Source organism: Centruroides sculpturatus, unplaced genomic scaffold (genome assembly GCF_000671375.1).
Source record: "Centruroides sculpturatus isolate CEXI.00-Female unplaced genomic scaffold, Cexi_2.0 scaffold1062, whole genome shotgun sequence".
NCBI classification, from domain to species: Eukaryota; Metazoa; Arthropoda; class Arachnida; order Scorpiones; family Buthidae; genus Centruroides; species Centruroides sculpturatus.
The window spans coordinates 108,128-132,043 of NW_019385225.1; the positions used below are offsets into that span (position 1 = coordinate 108,128).

The window sequence follows — 23,916 nt, forward strand, 5'->3', positions numbered from 1 at the left end:
TTTAGCAGTCTTAAAAGTACTTTATGTTAAAAAAATAATGTCACTAATGAGTCATCATTGCATAATGAAATGTTGAGAATACAGACACAACTATCCTATAATGAAGACAGTGAATCTGATGTTGAAACTATAGAGACTGTTGATGTTCAATTATGATCAAGAATCAGAAAATATGAATATAAAAATTGTCCATAAAGAATGATATACTACAGACATGTGATAGAACAAGAAAATAAAGAATTAAACTGATTTTGTATTGAAAGACCAGATGGAATACTATGGAGTCTAATGTTTAGATTTGTGAGAATAGGAGGTCCAATTAAAAAAAGCTCTGATTGAATTAAACATACATGTTATGTGGAAATAAAGATTACTTGAAAACTATTGAAATATTATCAACATTAGAGCTCATATGAATTGCAATAGAAAATTAAGCAATGAGGATTTGATGTTATTAACCACTGAAGATACTATTAAATTTTTTAAATTCTTTAAAGAATCTTCTAAAATAAAACTAAGTAAGTCCTCACCCATATACAGACTAACATTTTTGATCCTTCCTCTGGATCTTCATCAGGTCAACAATTTTAGTACTGGAATGCTTGTAGAAAAGGTTTTAATTCTAAAACCTAGGATTTGCTGGAGTTTTATTTTAGAGATTATTTAAAGAACTTTAGTACTGTCACTCCAGTCTGAAGGAATTGTGAGTATTAAATTTTTATTTAAAAAATTAGATAATGTGAATAATGAATAACTAATGAATGTTTGGTTGCAGTGAAAGAAGAAATACTTAAAAAGTGAGACAAGACAATTGTCTTTCTCATAAAATTTCTCCATAACCCTGAATCGATGCAAAAACATATAAACAATCCTTTTTTCTCCAATTAAGATCAAAACCAGAAATGTTAATAGCTAAAAAAATTTCATAGCAGACTTTTTGAAGGGTTTTACAGCAATACTGAGTCTCTAGAAGAGGTTAGAAACCTTGAAAACCTGAAAATGAATAACTGCCTCTTAAAAAACAATTGAAATTAGAAATCAAAAAGTGCTTGAAGAATTTAAAGTGAAACCAGATGATGATAAATTTCAAATGTTGACAAAAGAATTCATATTTTGAGACAAGTGGATAAAGGTCATCCAATCTATCACAACTTCTAGAGAGACTGTATACTATCAAGCCAACATCCTCTAAAAAAAGAACAAATTTCTCCATAGCCAATAATTTTGTGAAGAAAAAAAAGATATTCTATTATTGATATTCTATCTGTTTATATTGCATTCCTATTTTATTTGATTAGGCTGTCCATTAAAAGAATTTAATTTTATTGCGATGCTATTTAAAACTATTTATGAAAGCATCCGTTAAATAAATAATAAAGTAATACATGTTTATAATATAATCTTATTCTGATAAGTTAATGATTATAAATTTATATTAATATTTTATGTGCTTGGAAAAATAATTTATTGACAATTTAAAAAATTTTTATTAAATGGATTTTTTGCTTGGAAAATGTTAAAAAAAAGAATCATGTATTTTTTTTGTTGTCATTATTTAGTTTGAATATATTTTTTCTGTTTCTATAGCCATATATTTGTTTTTTATATATGACTAACTTGTAAGCAAAATAACTATGCCTAGCCATGTAAAAACTCTTACATGTTAATTCATAGGCTAATAAAATAATAATGTGTTAACTTCTTCTTACTAATTCATTTGTTATTTAAAAGTTTGTTCTTAATATATTATTCTTGAAGATGCATAGGTATATCCAAAAAAGTTCATTAATAATCCAAAACTTTCAACAGAATACTAGAAACTGTTTTATTTTTATTTTTTTTTTTTTGCATCACAAAATATCTTAGTTAGTCTTATCCTATAATAATGAGCTGAATAGGTCTGAAAATGCTTTGAAATTATTTAGTTTCTGATGTTTTGATTTATCTAAAAAATATTTATAGTTCTTGTTGTTAAAATATTTCTGTAAAGTGAAGTCAACAATGTGTTTATTTAAAGTTAAGAAAAAAAAAAAAGCAGAAAAATAGATATTTTTTATCTTGATCTTTGTAGCAACTTTTTTCAATTTGTGAAAGGTCTTTTAAGGTATCAATTATTTACATAAAATATGAAATCATTTATAAAATAAGATATTATTTTGAATTTTGTATTCATATTTATAATTTATTTTTTTTCTATACATAAAATCTAATAATTGCAGTACTGATTCAATCAGATTCTTTTTAAATGATACGATACAATCAAAATACAACCACTATTTACAATGTATGTGTAATTATGGCTTTAACATCATCCATGTAACATCAGTATATCAGAATTTGATAATCTTTTTTATTTTGTGAGCTAGAGTATTAATTTAACTAGTGTTTTAGTGAATTCTTTTTTATTTAACTATATAAAAAATACAATGTTAGGCCTGTTGTTTTTAAAAATAAATATTTTTTAAAAATAGTACAAATTGCTTAATTTAAAATTATTAATAAAAATTTAAACAGGATTCAACAGATAAGTTATAAAATTTTAAGACATCAGGAAAGGTTTGCAGCTTTGCCATAAATAGCATAGTAGAAAGTTTTAGTTTGGGTACCTATGATAATAAAATTAAAAATAATAATAATAAAAAAGATGTCTAAACATTATCTATCCACATGAAAATAATAATAGTATACTTCATTTTTTTTTTTTTTAGACTAAATACATTTGATTGATATAATGTGATAGATTAGCAATATACTAATTGTTTATGCTAGTTAATAGATTTCAATGATTTAATCTCTTGTGGTTATTATTAAAAATATAGCTTGTTATTTATTTGACATTAGTAGTATAAAAATTTTGCATGGTTTTAGCTTATAATAGCTAGAGACCTACAGTAATGCATTTAATATGATGGCAGTTAATGATGATGATATTATTACTGATTTTGCTGTTAAGCAGAGTTAGTAATGATTAATAAATTTCCAATTAATTTAATTAAATATTTGAATTCAAAATTTGTTTATTTTTTAAATGATTCTTCATTGTTGTTCTAGTTTCTTTCTCATCTTATAAAATACAATTTATTTTCATTTAATATCAGTAGAACAAATATAAACATCCAAACCCAATAGTTATATATTAAAGCCATAACATTTATCAGTAGAACATTATTAATAATTGATATTATAAAATAATTATATTGTTAGAAATATTAATTTTTATATCTTGAAAGAATATAAATTGGTCTAATATAATAAATAAAATTGAACACATGGCATAGTTATATCTTAATGTCACATCTCATTAAAATGCACAATACATAAACATATTTCATTATCATTAATTATCTAAAAGTTTATTGCTTCTCAGAAAGAGAAGCAATAAACTTTTAGATAATTTAAATGTCTTTATATTTTATGGATACAGTGCTTATTGGAATTTAATTCCTCTTAATGGAGGCATAATTTTGATACTTGTGTTAACTGGAATGAAACATCTATATGGTATAGATAGATTAAATTAAATACTAAAAACTTACAAATATTGTAAAATACAAGTATTTCACAATAGAGCAAAGTGCAAAAGACTTTGTCACTTTTGAATTCTAAAATTTCAATAAACTGTAAATAAAGTTCATAATGATGGAACAGTTCCATAAGTGATAAAGTAAAAGAGTTGCAACAGACTTTCTTGTAGACTACTACTGGAGTGAAGTTTTATTTACCTTGTAGTTGACCTCTGTTGGAACTGCCACAAGAATTTACATAATGATAAAAATTTACAATTATTGTAAAAAATTTGTAAAAGGGCAAACTACAAACTTTGTCTCCATCAGTAGCCTGTAACAAAAGGTCTGTTGTGAGTTGTTACTTCATCAGTTTTGGAACTATTTCATTATTATTAAGGCTAGGATATTTAAGCACTAAAAGTTATATAAATATGCATGCAAAATAGACACTTAAAAGTTCAAAATATGCAAATTAGTAGGCATTTTTACCAAAAATAAGCTTATAAAAAGTTTCGATATTAATCAAATCAGGAGCTGTGGAGAAATTAATCTTAGTTTCATAGAGGTTACCAGCAGAAATCTGAACTGAAGAGTAAAGGAAATTATTTGGAATACATCTAAAGTTATTTTGAACAAACTGAGCAGCAAGACATTGCAACTTTTGTATCCCCAATTGCAAATGCATTTTTTACTTACTAAAACATGTAAGCAAATAAAGTATAACTGGAAACTGCCATTCTTTAAAGATACATTGACTTGGACATTGAATCCAAATTTAAGAGGTAGCTGTATCATGTATATAGGCAAGTCATCTTAAAAATATTTATTGCTAAATATATTTACAATATGAAATACATAAAACTTTGTTGGAAAATAGATACAAAACAGATACTGCCTATTTTTATTATTTTAAAAATGTTTGGCTAGAAAAAAATCAATTGACTATCACAACAGCAAATTTAAGAGAAAATAAGTGATTTTAAGAAAATATGGTAAAATAGGCACTAATGAACAGAATAGGTATTTTTAGGTACTGTTACTTTTTGATATATCAGTCAGCATCCTCTGATATACGTTTTAATACAAAAGACCCCAAAATTGAGTCAAAGGAACAAAATAGGCATTTAGAGCAATATCCTACCTTCAGTTATTATAAATTTGTTTTTATAGTATATTGAACTTTTACAACAAAATTCATATTAAATTTTTAATAAGAATTTTCCACTAGACTCTTAAAATTAGTATCAAAATATAGAATTTTATTTTAACATTGATTGGATAATTAATTTTTGCATATATATAAAACAAATATAACAGACTTCAAAATTTCTTTTAATCAACTTTAGAATCAATTACTTTATTAGATGTTAATTAAGAAGGTATGAATAAAATTAATCTGAAATCACTTGGATTGTCATAATTTTCTGAATTTTAAAATTAAAATCAATCACACTACTCAATAGCCTAAACTCCAGCAAAAAATCCTTTACTTACACACACATTTTCCATCTCTATTTCATTGGGCATCATCAGGCTGTAGAATTGAAAAATGGAGCTGCAATGTTTGAAAATTTGAATGTAACGTGTCATTGCAATGGCTCCATTTTATAATTCTACAGCCTGATGATGTCCAATGGAATGTGGATGAAAATGTTTGTGTATTTTTCTGGAGTTTAGACTATTGAGTAGGGTGATTGAATACAATATATTTAACATTTAACTGTTGTCTTTTAAAATTAAAATTAAATTTTTAAAATTTAAAAATGAAGTTTTAAATTTATGAAGGAAAAATTTTTTGATAAAATTATAATCATAATGACTTTCTCATAATTAATCTATTCAAAATCATTGAAATTATTTAATAATTTCAAAGGTTTTTACTTATCATTATTAGTGATAATTTAGATGAACAAAGGTTCTGCTCAAGGCTCCATAGTTTGGCAGTGGTAATAGTCTAGTTCTGCTCATTTTGAATACTGCTTGATAAAAAAAGTTATTATTATTAAGCATATGCTTTATTAATGTAGAATGCACTGAACATTTGTTAATTATAGTTTGACATTATCCATATTAATCAAAAATAATAATATCTGAAAAGAAACATTTTCAGATAATTATTAAGGTTCACTACTTGAACCTCCAATAATATTTTGTAGTTCACAAACTCCTAGAAGACTTCCACTATTTACTGAAAATTGATTTTGACTAATGCTGATTTGCATTTCCATTAAAAAGTCTGATAAGAACAGATATATGCACACTAATGATTTTTTGAAAATTACACAATGTGTTCACTCTTATTTTTTTTTTCAATTTCACTATATTAGAAAGATGTAAGGAACAATCATGACCTTCCAGGAATGTATCCTAGAAGGTCATGATTTTTCCTTACATCCTTCTAATATAGTGAAATATCCACTACTATGTCCCAGTCAAGAGTTACAAACATCTGTTTCAAGAGCTGACCAGACGTGTTCAGGTAGGCCCTTGGTTTTATCTGAACACTTCTATGGCTAAGCAATGCATTGCCATAAAAATAGCAAATAAAAGTAGAATTTTTTAATATCGGGATTCACTTTTAACTTTTATATTGTTTAGAGTTAAAAGTATTATTTTATGATAGAATTTTAAAATTGTATTTTTATATAAAATATTAATTTTACTATATGTTAATTACAAATAAAAATTAGCACATTAAACGGACAATGACTTCGTGGTTGTGTTATTGACAACTATCAGCACTACATCTTCTAAACCTAAATTCTCTCTCTGTACAATTGTTTCATCCTGTTACCTTCAGTCAGTTTATGCTTCATTAACAAATACTAATGAATGGATGATGAGAGGAAATAGAAAATTAATAGATTGAAATAAGATGAGATATTAGTAACAAGAAAATTAAAAATAGAACTATAAATAATTGGATTTAGATCGTATGATTCAGACAAGTCTCAAAGTAGTAAAATTCATATTTTTACTTTATTTTTAATTATAAAATTAGAATTGGAATTACACAGAATTAATTTAACAATAGCAATAATAAATTATCTTTTAAATTTGAATTCTTTATTTATGTAAAATATTTCATCTCATTGTAGAACTATAAAATATATTTAATGAATAAAATACTTCAGTTATGAATAATTGCTGTTTTTTCCTGCAACAGGATAAGGAACTTTTTTAAGGTAAAAATTCCTTATCCAACCACAGGTACTGCCTAAATCTGATAAAGGAATTCATTTATCAATATTTTACTATATTAGAATTAATCTCATAAAATAATTCATGTATTATAATCTGTTTTCTGTTAAGTATTAATATTGTTTTATGATATCAATGAATTTGTTTTAAATTTATAGTAAACTTTTGGATTGATATTTCTTAAATTTAAAAATTGTTATTTTTAAGATAATTTTTTACTATTTTCAGTTTATATTTAATTTTATATAATTTTAATGCTATTGAAATATATTATGATATCTTATATTTTTCTTGAGAGTTTATGTATCTGTTTATATTTTTTTAGGGGACATAACACAAAAAGGTTATGAAAAGAAGAGAGCAAGGTTACTTGCTCCTTATCTCCCATCATATGGTGCAGGTCTGTAATAGAATTAAGAGAATAAAATACAGATATAAAATATATTTATTTCGTAAAACATTTTTCATATATTATGATGAAAGTTATAATTTTGCTTTGTATATTGGTTTAAATATGGATGAAAGCAATTATTCAGCTCTATTTAATCTTGTAGATTATAGATATTTTAACTTATGGTTTAACTCTAATCCACATGATAAATTTAAAATTGATATTATCTTATAATATAAATTTAATTTAAAAATAATTTATTATTAATAATTATGTAACATTTCCTGGTTTATTTTTATTGCAATTATATTGAAATGATTTTTTCAATAATTTATATTATTGCAATGAATTACTTAACACTGCTAGACATTGTAGGAATTCATAATGTTAAAATACTGCAATAAGCCATAAATACATGTAACTGTTCTAACAGCTTTATCAGAAATTGTGGTCTCCACTCTGATTAGTGTCAGTGTATACCAATGAACAACATTTTGCCACACTCACACCATTAGGGAAGTAACTCTTTCATAATATGCTCTGGCTACTGACCTGTAGTGCTCATTGACTCTTGTTTCAATTAACCTGGATGCTGATCCTATATAAAACTAATCTTCATTTAATCTAGAAAGCCTACCTGACTTAGATAGCACTGTAGCTCCTTCACATTGTAGTCTTATTGCAAAAGAGCTATGGAATTGTTGGAATAAAAGCAAATTTTAAAAAATTAGTAACAGATTTGAACAGGAAAGGCTATCACTTAACAGAGGTTCATTTCAAACTCTCTTGCATTTTCATTTTCTATCTCTCTATAATGTGGAGTAGAATTAAGTTTTAATAACTATATGACAACTAAAAGTTTATAGATGTTTTTAAACTTAGTTCACTGTTAGTCTTAAGCCGAGTTGTTGATTGCCAGTAACTGAGGACAACTGATCACCCAAAAATTTTCAGTTGTAGTTTGTTAATTATCTTTGGAAAATCAGCAAAATTTTATAATGCTTGGTTTGCTTTATGGATTAATGTTGACACAAAGACAAGTAAAATAAAAATCTTAGCTAATTTTCAAATTTACTGGCAACGTTTTATTTTGATTAGTATTTGAAAATTAAGTATTGTTATTTCTTTATTCCTGACTGTCAAAAATAAATAAGTTTTTAGAAAATTTGAATAGGAGTCTTAGGTGAAAATGTTTGTTATACTTCAATATGTTGGAAACTCAAGTAAAGTATGTTTATTACCCTTAATTATGTTGGCTATGCATGAATATAAGCCAATCAATGAGTCAATGTTAGTTTTGCCACTAGTTAGTTTTGTTCAGTACTATGACTATACTAATATTATTGAATATTTGCATGGATAGCACAAAATTTTGTCATGGGATAAATGAAAATATTTTTTAAATTATTTTTTACATGTCATTTTTAAATCTCTTTCAAATAAATTGCTTTATTAGTCATTTCTAATTTTTACAGAAATTATGGAATCTCACATTGGAAATTATTCAGTAACTAACTGAATAAATTTCAGCGTTCTATAACATTGGAAGAGTGAAAAACACTAAAACTGCAACTGAAAATTTTTTGTCAGTCAGTTGTCAGTTACTAGAAGTCAGTTTTCATGATGGTCAGTTAGTCTGTGGTGGTCACTTAACTGGTGATAAATCTGTGGCAGTCAATTGTCCTGATTTAGCTGTTAGAATCGTAAAATGTTACCATAGCTGACACTAGTCTTGAAGCACTTTTAAAATTGCAGAACTGATAGCCAAAAATATGAAACTTCACAACAGATATTCTCACAAATGTCCAAGACACCAACAGGCTAGGAACACAAATTATGTCAAAGTGATTAATTTCAGCCAGGCATCAATAAAAATACACAAGAAGATTGTCTTAATCCATTGGTTTCTGAATGTATGTTCAGTGAAACATTATTTGAACATTATTACAAAATGTTTTAATTTGTAATGTTGAAATGTTGGTTGGTTAGTTTTCAAGTTATGTATGGACAGTTGTTCTATTAGAATTGTCAGAACATCAAATATCGTTGATCTGATGATGGATTGAAAATCCTGAAAAGTACTTAATCTGAATAGATATCCTGACATTTTTTTATACTCCATTTTTGTTTCTGCTCTCTTATTTTGAACTGTGTTGTATTTTTATGCATTCTTTTAATATTTATTCTATTTGTACCTGAAGATGGCCATTCAAAATGGTTAAAAACATTCATAATTAAAATGTATTGGATGGAAAATTTATTTTTGTATTATTATCTGTCATATTCATTTAAAATTATGTTAACTTCTATGACTAATTCTTAACACATTTTGATTAAAATGTACCATACATGTATTGATTTTAGTGTTGAATAAAACATTTGTTAAAATGTTTATAATAACTTCAAGTTTTGAAATACTTGCAATAAATTTTGTGATAGCATAAATTGTATCTTTGCAAGTTTAAAAATAAATAGGTTTTATTTCTAGATTAGACTGTTAGAATTATTTGTTAGACTAAACATGCATAAAAGATAGATAAACTTCGGTTTATATATTTTAAATGTTGTTTTACAACTTTGTAGTTGAGCATTTTGTTATATCATTAAAGGATAAGAAAATAGAAATTGCTTAAATCTAAAGTTTTTAAATTAAAGTAAAAAAGAAAATACCGTATCTACTTGAATAAATACATGGTCTCGATTAATCCACACATCCATTTTTGAAGTTAGTAGTGTGAAATAAAGGAAGAAAGTTGGCCAATTTAAAATGTCGCATATTTAACAAGTTTTACTAATTTATGGTTGTAACACAATTGTAACTGCTTGCTATTTTCCAGCATTCTATATGGCAGCACCTAGTTTAAAAGTCTACATTATATTATAAGATAAAAATTAAAAATACCCAGGGAAAAAATAAATTATTTGTACATCTGAAGAAGATACATTATCTGCAATTTGTAATAATGTATTTTATAATGAATTAACTTACTAATTAAATGAAAGTAAGAGTTATTTTTGTTGTTTAATTCAAATTGAAGGTATAAAACTGCTAATAGACTAATATCTTAAACAAAGAGGTAATATAGATATAAAGATTATTTATTGTTAGTCTCAGTTCTATATTTAATGTACTTTATTACTTTCCTAGCTATTATATATAACAGAGAGAAAGTATGGCAATCGGTCAAAAAATCGCCCGCCAAGATTTTTACATTTTTGGACTTAGGACACTTTGAAACATTGAGAAATGCAAAAAATTTTGGGGTTTTTTTCTGTATGTATGGATGTTTGTTTGTGTGTGTGAGGGGCACTATTTTATTCACCTTTGAAGCTTAATAACTTGTGTTTTTTTCAGAAATTTTGCAGGAAGGTTTGTTTATTAGGGGGATTGAATCTATTAAATTTTGATGATTAAAGGTCAAGGGGTTGTGAGATAATTGGGGTCATGTGTGTCTCCAGTAGGATCAGACTTAATGATGGTTTTACTTGTTATTAGCATTTAAAATTTTTTATAAAACTTCTCTACCTTTAAATTTAAGCTTTTTGCCATTTTACAATAGTTAAGAATATGATAACAGATGGTGCCAACAAATGTTGCCAGAAAAGTTAAGCAACTTGTTAGTGGATTTTTTATCTTCATTTTCACAAAATTAGTCAGACAAAAACATTTAATTCTATTGCTTCTAACTATCAACTATAGATGGTAATTATATTAAGTAAAGTCATCCAGTTAATAAGAGAAATGTATCACTAGTAAAGTAAGCAAAATGCTTAATAATTGGAAGCACCCTGGACTTGTGGTTGCATTATTAAATGTGTTGCAAATAAACTGCACACTTGACTTTATGTTAATTGTTTGGAAAAGTACACAGATTACTTGAAGCCATACAAACTACCAAATTATTGGGTTATATTAAGGCTGATTTTAATAATTAAATATAAAGTAATTTGACTAGAGGTAAGCAGTTAGGCCACCATCGCTTGATAAATTTGATGATTATTTGAATAAATATGGTAATGATAAAAACAAAATTTCATTCAAATTTTAGCCTAGTTTAAAAAATGTTTACATTTTGAAAACAAGTATTTTCTATTCTTATTGTGTGACTGTATTCATACATATGTTAAGTTCAGAGATTGAAAATGTTCAATAAGCAGAAATGATTAGAACATATTACGGCTTTACACAACCTACACAACAAGAAATTTTGTATCCTGGCTGCTTAAAAAGAGCTATATTGCATTCTGGCATTTAAAAACTGCCATAATGGAAATTTACGTCGGGTTGTTAAAAACATGTGCAAATATAAACATCTTATAAACCTGACTTAGATTAAAGTCAAATGATTGTCAGATTATATCAGGCTATATTAATGCTATTAATGATTAAATGTTAAATAATTTGGTCAAAAGGTAGGTGTTAGACACCATTTCTTGATAAATTTAATAATTACAATTAAACTAATATTCAATAATCAATTTAGAAAGTTTTGGAAGAAGTGGAACGCTAACCCAGTGTTTCTCAGCCTGTAATGAATTGTCACCCCGTTCAATAAAGCCGTTACATAGTATTGCCCTTTTCACTTCAAAAAAAGTTTTGTTGGGTTTATTAGTTTATTTGATAATTATATACTTTGTAAAAAATTAAACATTTCTTTTCTCAGAGTACATATTAGATTTTGATATAATTAACAAAATTAAAAAACATAAGTATTAACAAATATAATAAAATATAATGCTTTTTATTGAATATAAAATATTTAAGCATACAGAAAAATTATTATTAATGCAAACCTTGAGGCTGATGAAGTTGAGCCAATTTGTTTATCTTTGGTTTGAAATTTGTCAAAAGTAATTGCAAATCACCTTTTTTGTGTTAATTGTAACTGATTTCTTTGTTTGGACAATAACTGTACAATAGCACTAAATCCTTTTTATACAAGATAAGAAGTTGGAAATGCCATAATTAATAACTTGATCTCATTCCAAAGCATTTTATATCTGTGCCTATTTTCTACCCAAAAAGATTCAATATTATCCTGTGTATAAAAAAATCTTTGCTTCCACATTATTTTGCAAATCAATCATAATTTCTTGTATTGAGGCAGGTATCATATTTACATCCATGTTAAAAGGATCTATTACCCTGTTTGGTATTATTGGCTGTTCTGTGTCTTTAAAGCAAATATTCGTATAATTTTTTATATTTTCTATATGTGTGCAATATATTTCTAAATCAGTATCCCTAATATTGTTTGCATGCATTGTATTTAAACAGGAAAATATAGTAAATTTTGTATGAGTCATATTATTTTTGTAGAGAGTTAGTTTGTTTAAGAAGGCTGTTACGGAACTCTTAACTTTGATGAGATTGATATTGTTGCCTTGCATTTTTGTCAAAAATTTGTTAAACTTTTCATATATGTCTGATAAATAAGCAACGTCATTACATAATACTTCAACATTAAATGTGATTTCATATTTAATTGTATGTAGAAATTCAATGATAGTATTGAACAAATTAAAAAATCTTTTGAGACAATTACTCTTAGATAGCCATCTAACTTCAATATGAAGTAACAAATGTTCATATTCTTCATCATTATCATGACATAATTCTCGAAACAAACAGTCATTTAAAGAATGTGCTTTGATTTTATTAATTAAAGATATTACCAAATTCATTGATTGATGCAACCTATCACTGAGTTGTTTGGCTACTAAGTGTTGTTGATGTAAAATGCAGTATATAATGAAAATGTTAGAATTTTCTGCTTTCAATAAGGTAATAAATCTATGCTGTCTACCTGTCATTGCTGGAACTTGATCAGTAGCACAAGCAAGAATGTTAGAAATTGGTATATTATTCTCATCAAGAAATGTTTTCACAACATTAAAAATAGATAAACCTTTAGTATCAGTAGTTGAAGATTTTACAAATAATATTTCCTCAATGATTTTGTCATTTTTAATATATCACACATACGCCAGCAATATTGCTTCATTATTGTGAACTGTAATTTAACGCTTATATGTTAAAAGTTTCTCCTATTAAACGATTGGCGTGCTGTCCATCACCGTATTATAGATATTAACATTTTACTTACATTATTAAAACATCAAAAATAAAATAAGCATAAAAATTCAACTCAGTCAGCCAGTTGTATGATTCCTGCTGCTATTGACACACAAGCCTTTACACAGATGCACAGGAGCGAAATGCTAAGGGCTGAGGCTAACACCAAATTCATATTTCATTGAATAGACTAGTCATTAGTATAATGTTATTTGTTTAATGTTATTAGATATAACAAATAAAATATCTAATTATTCTTAATATAATGTTTACTATATCATCCAGAAAATTGTTTTTTGCCCAACAAAATATAAATTATTACTAATTACCCCCAACATGGAAAAATGTCCATATTGGGTGATATTGTCCCTGTTGAGAAACACTGCTCTAACCCATAACTCCCACATACTAAATTAGGTCAAATTATTTAATGTTTAAACATTAATAGTAGCATTAACAGATCCTGATATAATCCAGCAATTATTTGGCTTTAATCTAAAAACATGTGACCACATTGTGTTCCAGCAGCATCAGCATACCTCAATGTGTCATAGTTGTTTCCTGTTTATGCAATAGTAGCAAATAGAGAGTTCAGACAATTTGACTAAATATGTGTAATAATTAAGAATAATGTCCAAGCTCAAGTATTTTTGCTGGAACTCTTAGAACAACATTAAAATTGCAGCTGCTATCTTTTGAATGACATTTGCACTTATTAATTATTGATGCAGTGTCTCATTATTGCAGCTTACAAAGCCCTGCTTACTTCCTCAATGAGGTTAACCACTCAACAGTGAAGGACGGATATATCCATCCAGGGGCGATCTTGTGGCAGCGGTGAAGGACGGATATATCTGTTAAATTCTTTTGGGGGTATTGCCAAAAACTAGACAAAAACAACCGCAAAAAATATTCACATAAAAAATGAATTATGTAACAATAAAAAAGACTCTTCTTTACTAGACATAACTGTTTACAAAATTTTTTTTTGAAATGGTAATGAGAAAAAACACGTGGAAAAATACTTTAAAATTTTCCCACGTTTATTCTCTACAACTAAGTGGTAGCATCACATCTGACTAACCCACTGTTGAAAGGCTAAGATGGCAGATTGCTGTATTTGCATGTGTGATAAAAATTCCAACTACACATTGTAGTATGTTGACAATGCTGGAATGCATTGCATTCATTTTTTTTTAACAGTTGGCATTTTTCAAAATTCTAGAACATGTTGTGAATGCTTATAAGCAGCCATGATGTGAAGTTTCTAATTATGACTGTTTTTGTAAAGCTACAATTCACTCTGGTTGTTTTTTCACTCATTGAGTATTTTTGATCTTTGAACCTAACATATATTTATATACATTTACACAAATATGTTACTAATATTTGATTATTTGAGTTTTTCATGTCAGTTTATATTTATGGCTTTTTCTACTTGAGAACTGCACATATAGAGTAAATGTCAAACTAAGTTAAATGTAATAATTATGGTATGTTTTCTGGCTTTTTAATTTATTTAATTTTTACCCTATCATTCATATTTGTTTTGTATAATAATAAACATTTTAATTAACAGTTAAATCTTTACACATTGTACCTTTTATTAGCAAGTAAATTGTGGCAATATATTATCAGAATTTAATAGATTGCTAAATTAAGAATTACAGATTAAGAATGATTTTAATTGCCATTGATTATTATTCACTTGCAATTAATAATAATAACTTAGTGCTGTATATAAGCATTACTGATACCAAATATGATCTATTTGTTTTTAAAACATTAAATATTTTACATTTATTATATTTTTATATTGATATATATACCAAGAAATGGAAGTCTTTGAACTTTGTTGTCATTGTTCAGTTGATAACAAAGTTCAAACACTTTAATTTCTTCATAAGGACACAGTATACAACTAACAATTTCAAAACTAATGAAAATCACAAAAATGAATACAAGAACTGAATTAAATAAATAGATACACTAAATAACTGAACATTTCAAATTTTGGAGCACTTCATAACTGTCCTAAGTTCAAATGATTCCAAAATAGAATGACTATTTTAATACATTTGTGTTTTTGAATATCCATTTTGAAAGATGCCATAGCCTTTGCTCATTGGCCAAGAGCCATTAACTTTGGGAGTCGCTAGTTTAATTATTTTTTTAATAAAAAGATTTGCAATAATACTAAAATAATATGTTTGTAATGTTAATTTGTATGACAGTTTTTTAAACAGGCATTCTATAGACCACATTGGAAATATCAAGAGGAATAATTTATTAAATTTTTTTATCTGTGGTTGTCAAATGAAATTTTTTTGTTTTTGCTCTGAAGAAAGTTTGAGAAAGAATTTGAAATTGGACTTAGTTGTCTGAAAAATTGATTAAAATAGAAATAATAATAGTAGATGATAAATACTGATAGTGATTAATAATTTACTGTTACTATTAACATCTTCAAATAAACATAAATCAATTGCTTAAAATAAAACGAACACTAAAACTGGAACTCTATGAAATAAAGTACACAAGAAACTTTTCTCTTTCCAGAAAATATATAAATATAGAAACAAACATTTTTGTTCTGATTTATAGTCCTACATCAGGTTCACTAACATTCTTAATAAAAATTCTTTTTTGGAATGTCGAATTACAAAATCAAATTAATTTTTCAAATACAGTAGATCCCCCTATAAGACGGTAGATACGTTCCGTTCTTTATGAATCAATTTTGTAGGAATCATAGTTTACGGACTACGGCTGTTTGAAAGGTTTTCTTTCATAAAATTAATCGATTCTAGACTAATTCGACTCAACATTTCCAAAATACGTATATTTNAACTGAATATAAGAAAAATAATTTTTTTTGTATATTTGAAAAATTGAATCAGACCAAAAACGTTTGTTTCTATATTTATATATTTTCTGAAAAAAAGAAAAGTTTCTTGTGTACTTTATTTCAACTGCTTAATTGAAGCATTAGATGGATATAACAAATATGCAAATATTTTTGGCTAATCAGTTGTCTTCAGGAGTCAGAGAACAATTTAACTAAACAGCATTTCTGTGTATATGGAAATGTATCAAAGATAACAAATTAATATTAATAAATTTAAAGTTAAACTTGAAAACACAGTCCGTTGAAAAAAGGAGTCACTATTTAATCGTTTTAACTGTTTCGGAATACAATTTTTGATGACTGATCTTTCATTGTAGCTACTTTGCCATCAAAATTTTAAAAATGTTCTTAAAAACAGTGAAAAAATATCCACATTTAGCTGTTAAACCACACAAAAGGATTACCTTTTGTTGACACACTCTTTAAAAATAACATTACTGTTTAAGAAATACAATTAAATTTTATCCATTAAACAGATTGTATTGCATTAAAAAGACTACTTGTTCGGGATATGTCATTTAAATCATTATTAGAACATTCCTGGGTCTATACAGTTCCATTGGCTCAATCTTCAGATAATAGTAATGGAATATATTGAGACCACAGTAAGAAGCCTAGCACTTCACATAGCACAATATCAACATTCTATACAATTAATTAAAAAAATGTAGAATTGGCAAAAATGATGATGGATAATAGTTTTGACCATTCCATATGGAATACCAAGTTATTAAAATCAATCACAGATCTAAAATTAACCTTTATTTGGGAAACATTATTAATCTTAAAAACATGAACCAGTTAATCAAACAACACTAATAATTTCAGAGAATTAGTTTTGTTTAGATAGATTACTCAAAGATTACTTATGATAATTATTCAGCTTATTACCATATGTTCATCCAAAAATTTAAGTAACTCATTTTGGCACTAATTATAACTATTATTATATAAATTGTTGTACGTAATTATTTTTGATATTTTCTACATTTAATTTTTTTTCCTTGTAATTTTCAAACTAAAATTCAAAAGTAAATGTAATTTGAGATTTAAAATACTCAAATTTGTTTGAATATTTTAAATCTCTTTGTTCTTGTGTGTACTTTGTGTTCTATTTAGAAGCTGTCTTGAAGAAGACATTATAAAATGTCAAAAACATTTGAAAGAGAAAAATATATGAGCTATCTTCTATGTTGAATGTTTATTTTGATCTGTATACCTCAAATACAGAAAACTGATTTCTGTTACGTAAAACTTTAAATGTGATGTATGCCATTTTACAAATTTAATAACTATGTCCAAACAGATAAAGCTTGAATAACCTGTTTAACATATTTTCGAATGACAATGCTGCCTATCTGGAACACACTATCCTAAGTGACAAAATGATGATTTTGCAAAAAAATTGGAAAATGATTTTGGCTACTGAATAGAATTGGTTTTTGTGAATTAATAGTAAATTTTAAGTATAAGTTTGCAATATATTAATTTGTTAGGTATTCCTAAAGAATGTGTACATATTGAAATGCACAAAAATATTCTTAAAGCTATTTTAAAGTTAAAAAGTAACAGATTTATGCCTATTGTGCATCAAATACTTAAGATTTTAATTGGTTTGGAGATCATAACTTAATGAATAATCAATAATCTTAATCAGTGATGAGGTGTCATTACAGAACTGGTAGTTTTGCATGCTATGTAGAAAAACCAAACCTGGTTTTTCTAGATAGCTGCTGTGATAAGACATTTGTTCTTAAGAAACCTGGTGTTGTACCAGGTTTCTTAAGAATTATCCTCAATTTGTGGAGTGCAATAGTTGTAAAGTAACATATGACAGTTGTACTCTATAACCTTCAATTCATAATTTATAGCAGTAACATTAATACATATCTATCTTAAATTGGTTAAGAGACTTGTTTAGCACAATTTGTAGTTGATTAGCAGTTAAGTCTAAAGTATATTTGTTGATACAGAATAAAAATTCAGCCAGCAATTACAACTCTTGTGTTCAGAAGATACTATATGCTAAATTATAGCATGTATTAAATTGATTTATAGTCATAAATCAAATTCCATAAAAATATCAGTTAAAATACATGCTTCAGATATATGATATGGAGTTTTGGATGAGTTAAGCACTGTTTTGGACGAGATGCACCAATCTATCAACTTATATATAACTGGAATGCTTTAAAAGAAGAATACAAAGATTTGAGTACTTACGGGCAATTAAAACTGGCTGTAAAAATATTGAGTTGCCATTAGTTGTGTGTATTTTTATTTTATTATTATTATTGTTTCTCTTTTCTCTGTTTTTTATTGTTTTGTTGATTGTATATTATATATATGTCTGTATCTTTAGTTTTTTTTACCCTTGAGAAAGGCCAATGGTCATAGGGTCATTTAGTTAAATAAAATAAAATAAGAAGTAATAGTTAAATATGTTATATTTTGTATAGGTGCTGCTAGTCCATCCACTCGTGCCAAGCGTCAAGCACATCGTAGACTCACAAGAAACGAAAGCAGGTATCATTCAGGTAAATTATTTTCAGTATTTTTTATATTGACATAATGAATATCTAATATTTTAAATTTATCTTTAAATAGTAATTCAAACTTTCAAACTCTTAAGCAGTTTGATGAAGTAAACAATACAAATGTGCTGCTTATCTATTAGCTTAACTTCAGTCCATTATAGTTAAGCTAATGAAGTAACATACTAGTTGTTACTTAAAAGAACTTATTTTGAAATAATCACTTTTACTGTTTCTCTTCATAAAAAAAAAAGAAATCATAAAATATATTTTCAAATTATCGTGTATCTTAGAATCAAAGAAATGCAATTTAAACAAGCAAAAATTATTGAATTACAGGTTGTTTTTGATTTTTATATAAATGTTTGTATTTAATTTGAATATAAATAGTGTCTTCAGAAATATTCATTTATTTTGCATGTTTATGGTGATAGGGTAAGTTTAATTTTTTATTTTATTTTATTCTAGCTCTAGATGGTTATATATTACAACATATGAAACCAACTTAATAATTAATTTTTAGTGTCAAATGACTAGCCATATTCTTTATTAGGCTACTTAAGACTAATTTATTATTAAGTAATTTGGTCAAATCAGATAGGTGGTTAAACCGTCATCTTGTGTTAAATTTAATAATTAGAAATAAATTTAATTTAGAATATTCTGAAGAAAAAGTTGGCTTGGAGTGGGACTTGAACTCACATCTCCTGCTTACCGTGTAGGTATGTTATAAGTTTTGCTACCTCAACCTCTGCAATCTTTGCTTCCAGACCAAGTACAGTCGACTCCCCTATAACACTGTTGATTATTCCGTTTTATATGAATTCCATGTTGTACGAGTCACTTAGATTTTACAAATACGTGAGCCGGGCTGAGCCCGGCACACGTATTTGTAAAATCTAAGTGACTGGTACAACATGGAATTCATATAAAATGGAATAATCAACAGTGTTATAGGGGTTGACTGTAATTTAGATATCTTATGTTATTAAATTTAACATGAGATAGCAACTTACTTACCTACTTTAACCAAATTACTTAATAATTAATTATCCTTAAGAAATCCAATAAAAAATCTGACTGATTGTTTGTTTAATACTTAGTTATATATTATAGATATTAATTTTTGTAATTAATATTTTTTCGAAACAATGTAAATTTGAATATGTATATAAAATGGTGCCTCGTACTTTGAATTTAATTCATTTCAGAAGGCTGTTTGAAATCCAAATGAATTTTTCACATTAGAAATATTGGAAAGTGAATTAATGTGTTCTCAGATCCTTAACAATACCATTTTGATAAAATTAAACAACAGATACATGATTTAAGATAAAAATAACATAATTAAATGCCCTATATAATAAATTAAAACATGGAAACAATAAATAATATATAATAAAATAAAAATTGCATTTCTTAAGGTCATTATGCATCTGTTTGGCTTTCTCACAAATAATCATCTTGGAGATATCATCAGCTGCCAATAACTTCTCATTTATTCACACTTGGAGGATTTCCATCTCCACAATAATGTATGATCTCATGGAGGTTAACATTGTCACACCTTTAGCCACATCTTTTGCTTTTATTGCTTCCTTGTTCTTAAGAATGATGCACACTACAACTTTGGCATCTTAGACATGGCTGCCAGATCTGCCATACATGTATTGATTTCATGATTTGCATTAAGCTTCTTTTTTACCTGAATTATCAACACTACAACCTTTCTCTTAGGCTTTATTGCTTTCACTCTCTTCTTGGGATTTATATGTAAAATATATATATTTTTTGAAACTGTCCTGTTTTATAATTCTGGCATAGTAAACACTAGTATTGTGTTGTATTCTAAAGACACATGGCAAGTTTTCCATCAAATATCTTTATTAGTTGAGTCAGCTCAACTAATAAAGATATTTGATGGAAAACTTGACATGTATCTTTGGAATACAATACAATACTAGTGTTTACTACACCAGAATATATATTACATCCAAAATACATAAAAAATAAAGTGAAAGAAGCACTGAAAACACATCAGCAAAATGTAAGAGAGGCTTTCACAGTGAGCATGAGAAAGATGCACAACAGATGGTGTTTATGCAATGAGATTTTTACTACATGCACAATTTGAATATAAAAGTATCATTCAAACTCCAGGTTGAATTTTTCTCAAATTTGACATTTGAACTCTAGAATGTTTAAAGTTAGAGTTGTTTCAAGTATAAAAATACCACTGTGTATTTTTTTCATATGTTTACTATAAGCATATCAAATGAATGTAAATAGTTTTGTTAGAAAATTTTTATTTGTTAATGTTATTTCAAAGTTTTACATCTCAAACTATTACATCCCAAATGACTAAATGCATAAAGTAATATTATCTAATCTGAACGTACTTGAGAGTGTAAGTATCCAAGATATTAAATTTTAAAATAAAATTTTATAATATCACAATAAATATAATTTTTAAAGATGAAGATTTCCTTACTCTGAAAATGATTTTTTTTTTTAATTTTAAAATACAGAAGTTCGTCAAGAAGCTGTTCAACAAGCTTTGGCAGCAATGCAAAATAGACCAAAACCATCACTTCCAATGCCTTCCAAACGAATTTCTGTGATGGCAACTTCTCCTTCGCGTGAAAGACATGCTTCAGGTAATTCTGCCTTTTTTCATTTTTTTTTAGATATTAAATTTTTTTATGAATTAATGTAATTAAAAGGTGAAAAATCTTTTTTATCAAATTAAGAGAAATTGTCATTAATTTATAGAAATTGTCTGTGTTCTAATTCAGTTGTGTATTTTTATTAAAAATTTTCAGTGCAATTTTATTCTTAACAGTTCATTATAGCAAGTTCATTAATTAACTTGTTTGTTTTTCATTGTTCTGCTTTTATTCATATTTTAATATAAAATGTACAATATTATTGCAACATTTTTTTTTTACTATCTACTGCATATTACATAAATTATATTTCTTATACAATTCATAATAAAGAGTACTATGCAAATTTATTCATTGCATTACTGCTTACAAACATACCTTTAAATAACCTTGTTAAATATTTTTTAATGAAATAACTGGAATTTGTAGTGTTTATTATCATGATAAAATCATGATTTGATAACTTATTGGAATTTTCAATATTTTAATTATATTCAAGAGTACATAAGATTTAGTTAATGGAATATGGCTGTATTTATAAATACATGTTTATGCATATGAAGTTGTAATGTTGATTTAAATTATAAACTATTTCAAAGCATTATTATTTTCTTTAATTTCTGAAGAATTTTGTTTTATAATAGAATTGATACTTGAAGTAAATATTTATTGAACTATTCTTATTTTAAATTTTACATCACAGTTAACATCGATATGGCAGTTAGCTGTAATAGTAGCTGTTTATTAAAGAAAACATGAATATATTTATTTGATTTTTGATATAAAATATGATTTATAATACCAATTTAATTTTCTGACAGATACTTCTTCAGATGAAGATAGTGTTCTAAATGAAGGAAGTACACCTGAACAAGAAAGATGTTTTCGACCTTTGCAACAGTATTCTTTAACTCCACAGTCAGACACTTCTAGTACTTCATCTGCACGTGAAACTCCTTCTCCACAACAAAGACATATGAGGTATAATGGAAGATCAGGAAGATTTGAAGATCAATTACCTGATTACAGAGATAATACAGATGTGGTTACTAATCTTGCTGATGTCATGCAAAATCTTACACCAAGTAATTTACCAAAATATTTATTTATTTTTTTATTTGTTTGAGTGCCTTTGTAATTTTATGTTTTATGGTATATAGTATATTAATTATATGCTATAAAAATTTATTGTTAAACAGCTGCATTTTTAATATATTATAAATATGTTTCGAAAAATTACTAACTATACCTTGTAATTGTATACAGTTTGTCTGCTTCACTTTTGCATCTCTCATAGATCATGATTTGAAGAGGTTTGACAGTCCAACTTCTTTGACACTCATGGTCTGGACATTGTAATAAAACTATAACACCAAATGATTAAACTATGGTCTAAAATTTAAATATATAAACAAAAATTATGAAGGAATATGAAATGTGATGAGAAAAATCAAATTATAACCATAGGCTGTAGGGAGTCAGAAGGTTAAATTAGATTGATCTTACTTCACCCTTGATGACTACACCTATTTTCCACTTTTTTTAACCTTTGTAGTTGCTCTGCTTTTAGGTGTTTAAATATATTTGACGTTCATCTTGCACTATTTTTAGTAATAACTATTTTCAAGTATTTACTTTCATGTCTCCAAATCATCTTATCATGTATATCTGGATAAGGAACTAAAAAATAAAACAACGAAAATTATTTATAAAGAAAATATGGACATTATTCAGCAAATGGAGAAAGGTGAAACTCAAACCAGTTAGTTGTGTTCTTCTGTTTTTAAGGCAGTAACTTTTCTGTTTTTTCTTAAACGTTAAATTTTCAATAAGAAAATTTCATAAAACATTTTTTAAATGTTTTGTGTCCATTATTGAAAATCTTGGAATGGAATCTGATATATTTACATATGTTTCCATTATATTTCTGCTTCATTTTACACTGAAAATCTTGCAAATTTTAGTATAAATTGAGTTATATCTGTATTTAATTTTTTTCTAATGATAAATAACATTTTTTAATTAAAAGTTTTTGAAATGAGCCATTATCATCATAACTTCCATCTTTCTTGTCATTGTCTCTGAATCTTCTATTTGTTTTCTGTTTCTGGTTATCTCTTAATTTTCATTTTTTTTTTTTTTTTTTTTTATTAAAACGATAGAAATTACATAGTAACTAACTATTAGCAAAATATCGTTTATAGCCTACGAAATTTTTCTATTGGTCTGTTTCTTCGATAATTTATTATAATCTTACGCTTAAATGTGTGTTGTCTATTATGTCGTTCTTGGACTTACGAGGGCTTTCGGAAAATTCGCGGCCTTCCTAGATGCGGCGCTGCGATCAATTTAATTTTTGGCGGGAATAATTCAGCCATCTTTGCTAGAGATACGATACCAATTTCAGCTTGATTTGTCATAAAGTTTTGCCACGACAGCTTAGCAGATAGTCAGTGTGCACATGCTTTGTCAAAAATGGAGAAGACGGAGACTCGTGCGGTCATAAAATACCCGACGAAAAAAGGGTTGACCCCATCTCAAATCAAAGCTGACATGGATGAAGTTTTAGGAGAGTATACTCCTTCGTACACCACTGTGAAAAAATGGACAGCCCTTTTTAAATCTGGCAGAGAG

General features: G+C 26.5%; 1 protein-coding gene across 1 annotated transcript in view; it reads left to right on the plus strand.

Moving 5' to 3' along the window:
- The window catches only part of LOC111636403 (disco-interacting protein 2 homolog C-like), a 173,766-nt gene that overhangs the window by 55,108 nt on the left and 94,742 nt on the right, over positions 1 to 23,916 (plus strand). The window contains exons 2-5 of the mRNA XM_023381649.1: positions 7,033 to 7,107; positions 18,542 to 18,619; positions 21,145 to 21,273; positions 22,104 to 22,405. Of these exons, the coding sequence (XP_023237417.1) occupies positions 7,033 to 7,107; positions 18,542 to 18,619; positions 21,145 to 21,273; positions 22,104 to 22,405 (584 nt within the window). The remainder of the gene's footprint in view (positions 1 to 7,032; positions 7,108 to 18,541; positions 18,620 to 21,144; positions 21,274 to 22,103; positions 22,406 to 23,916) is intronic.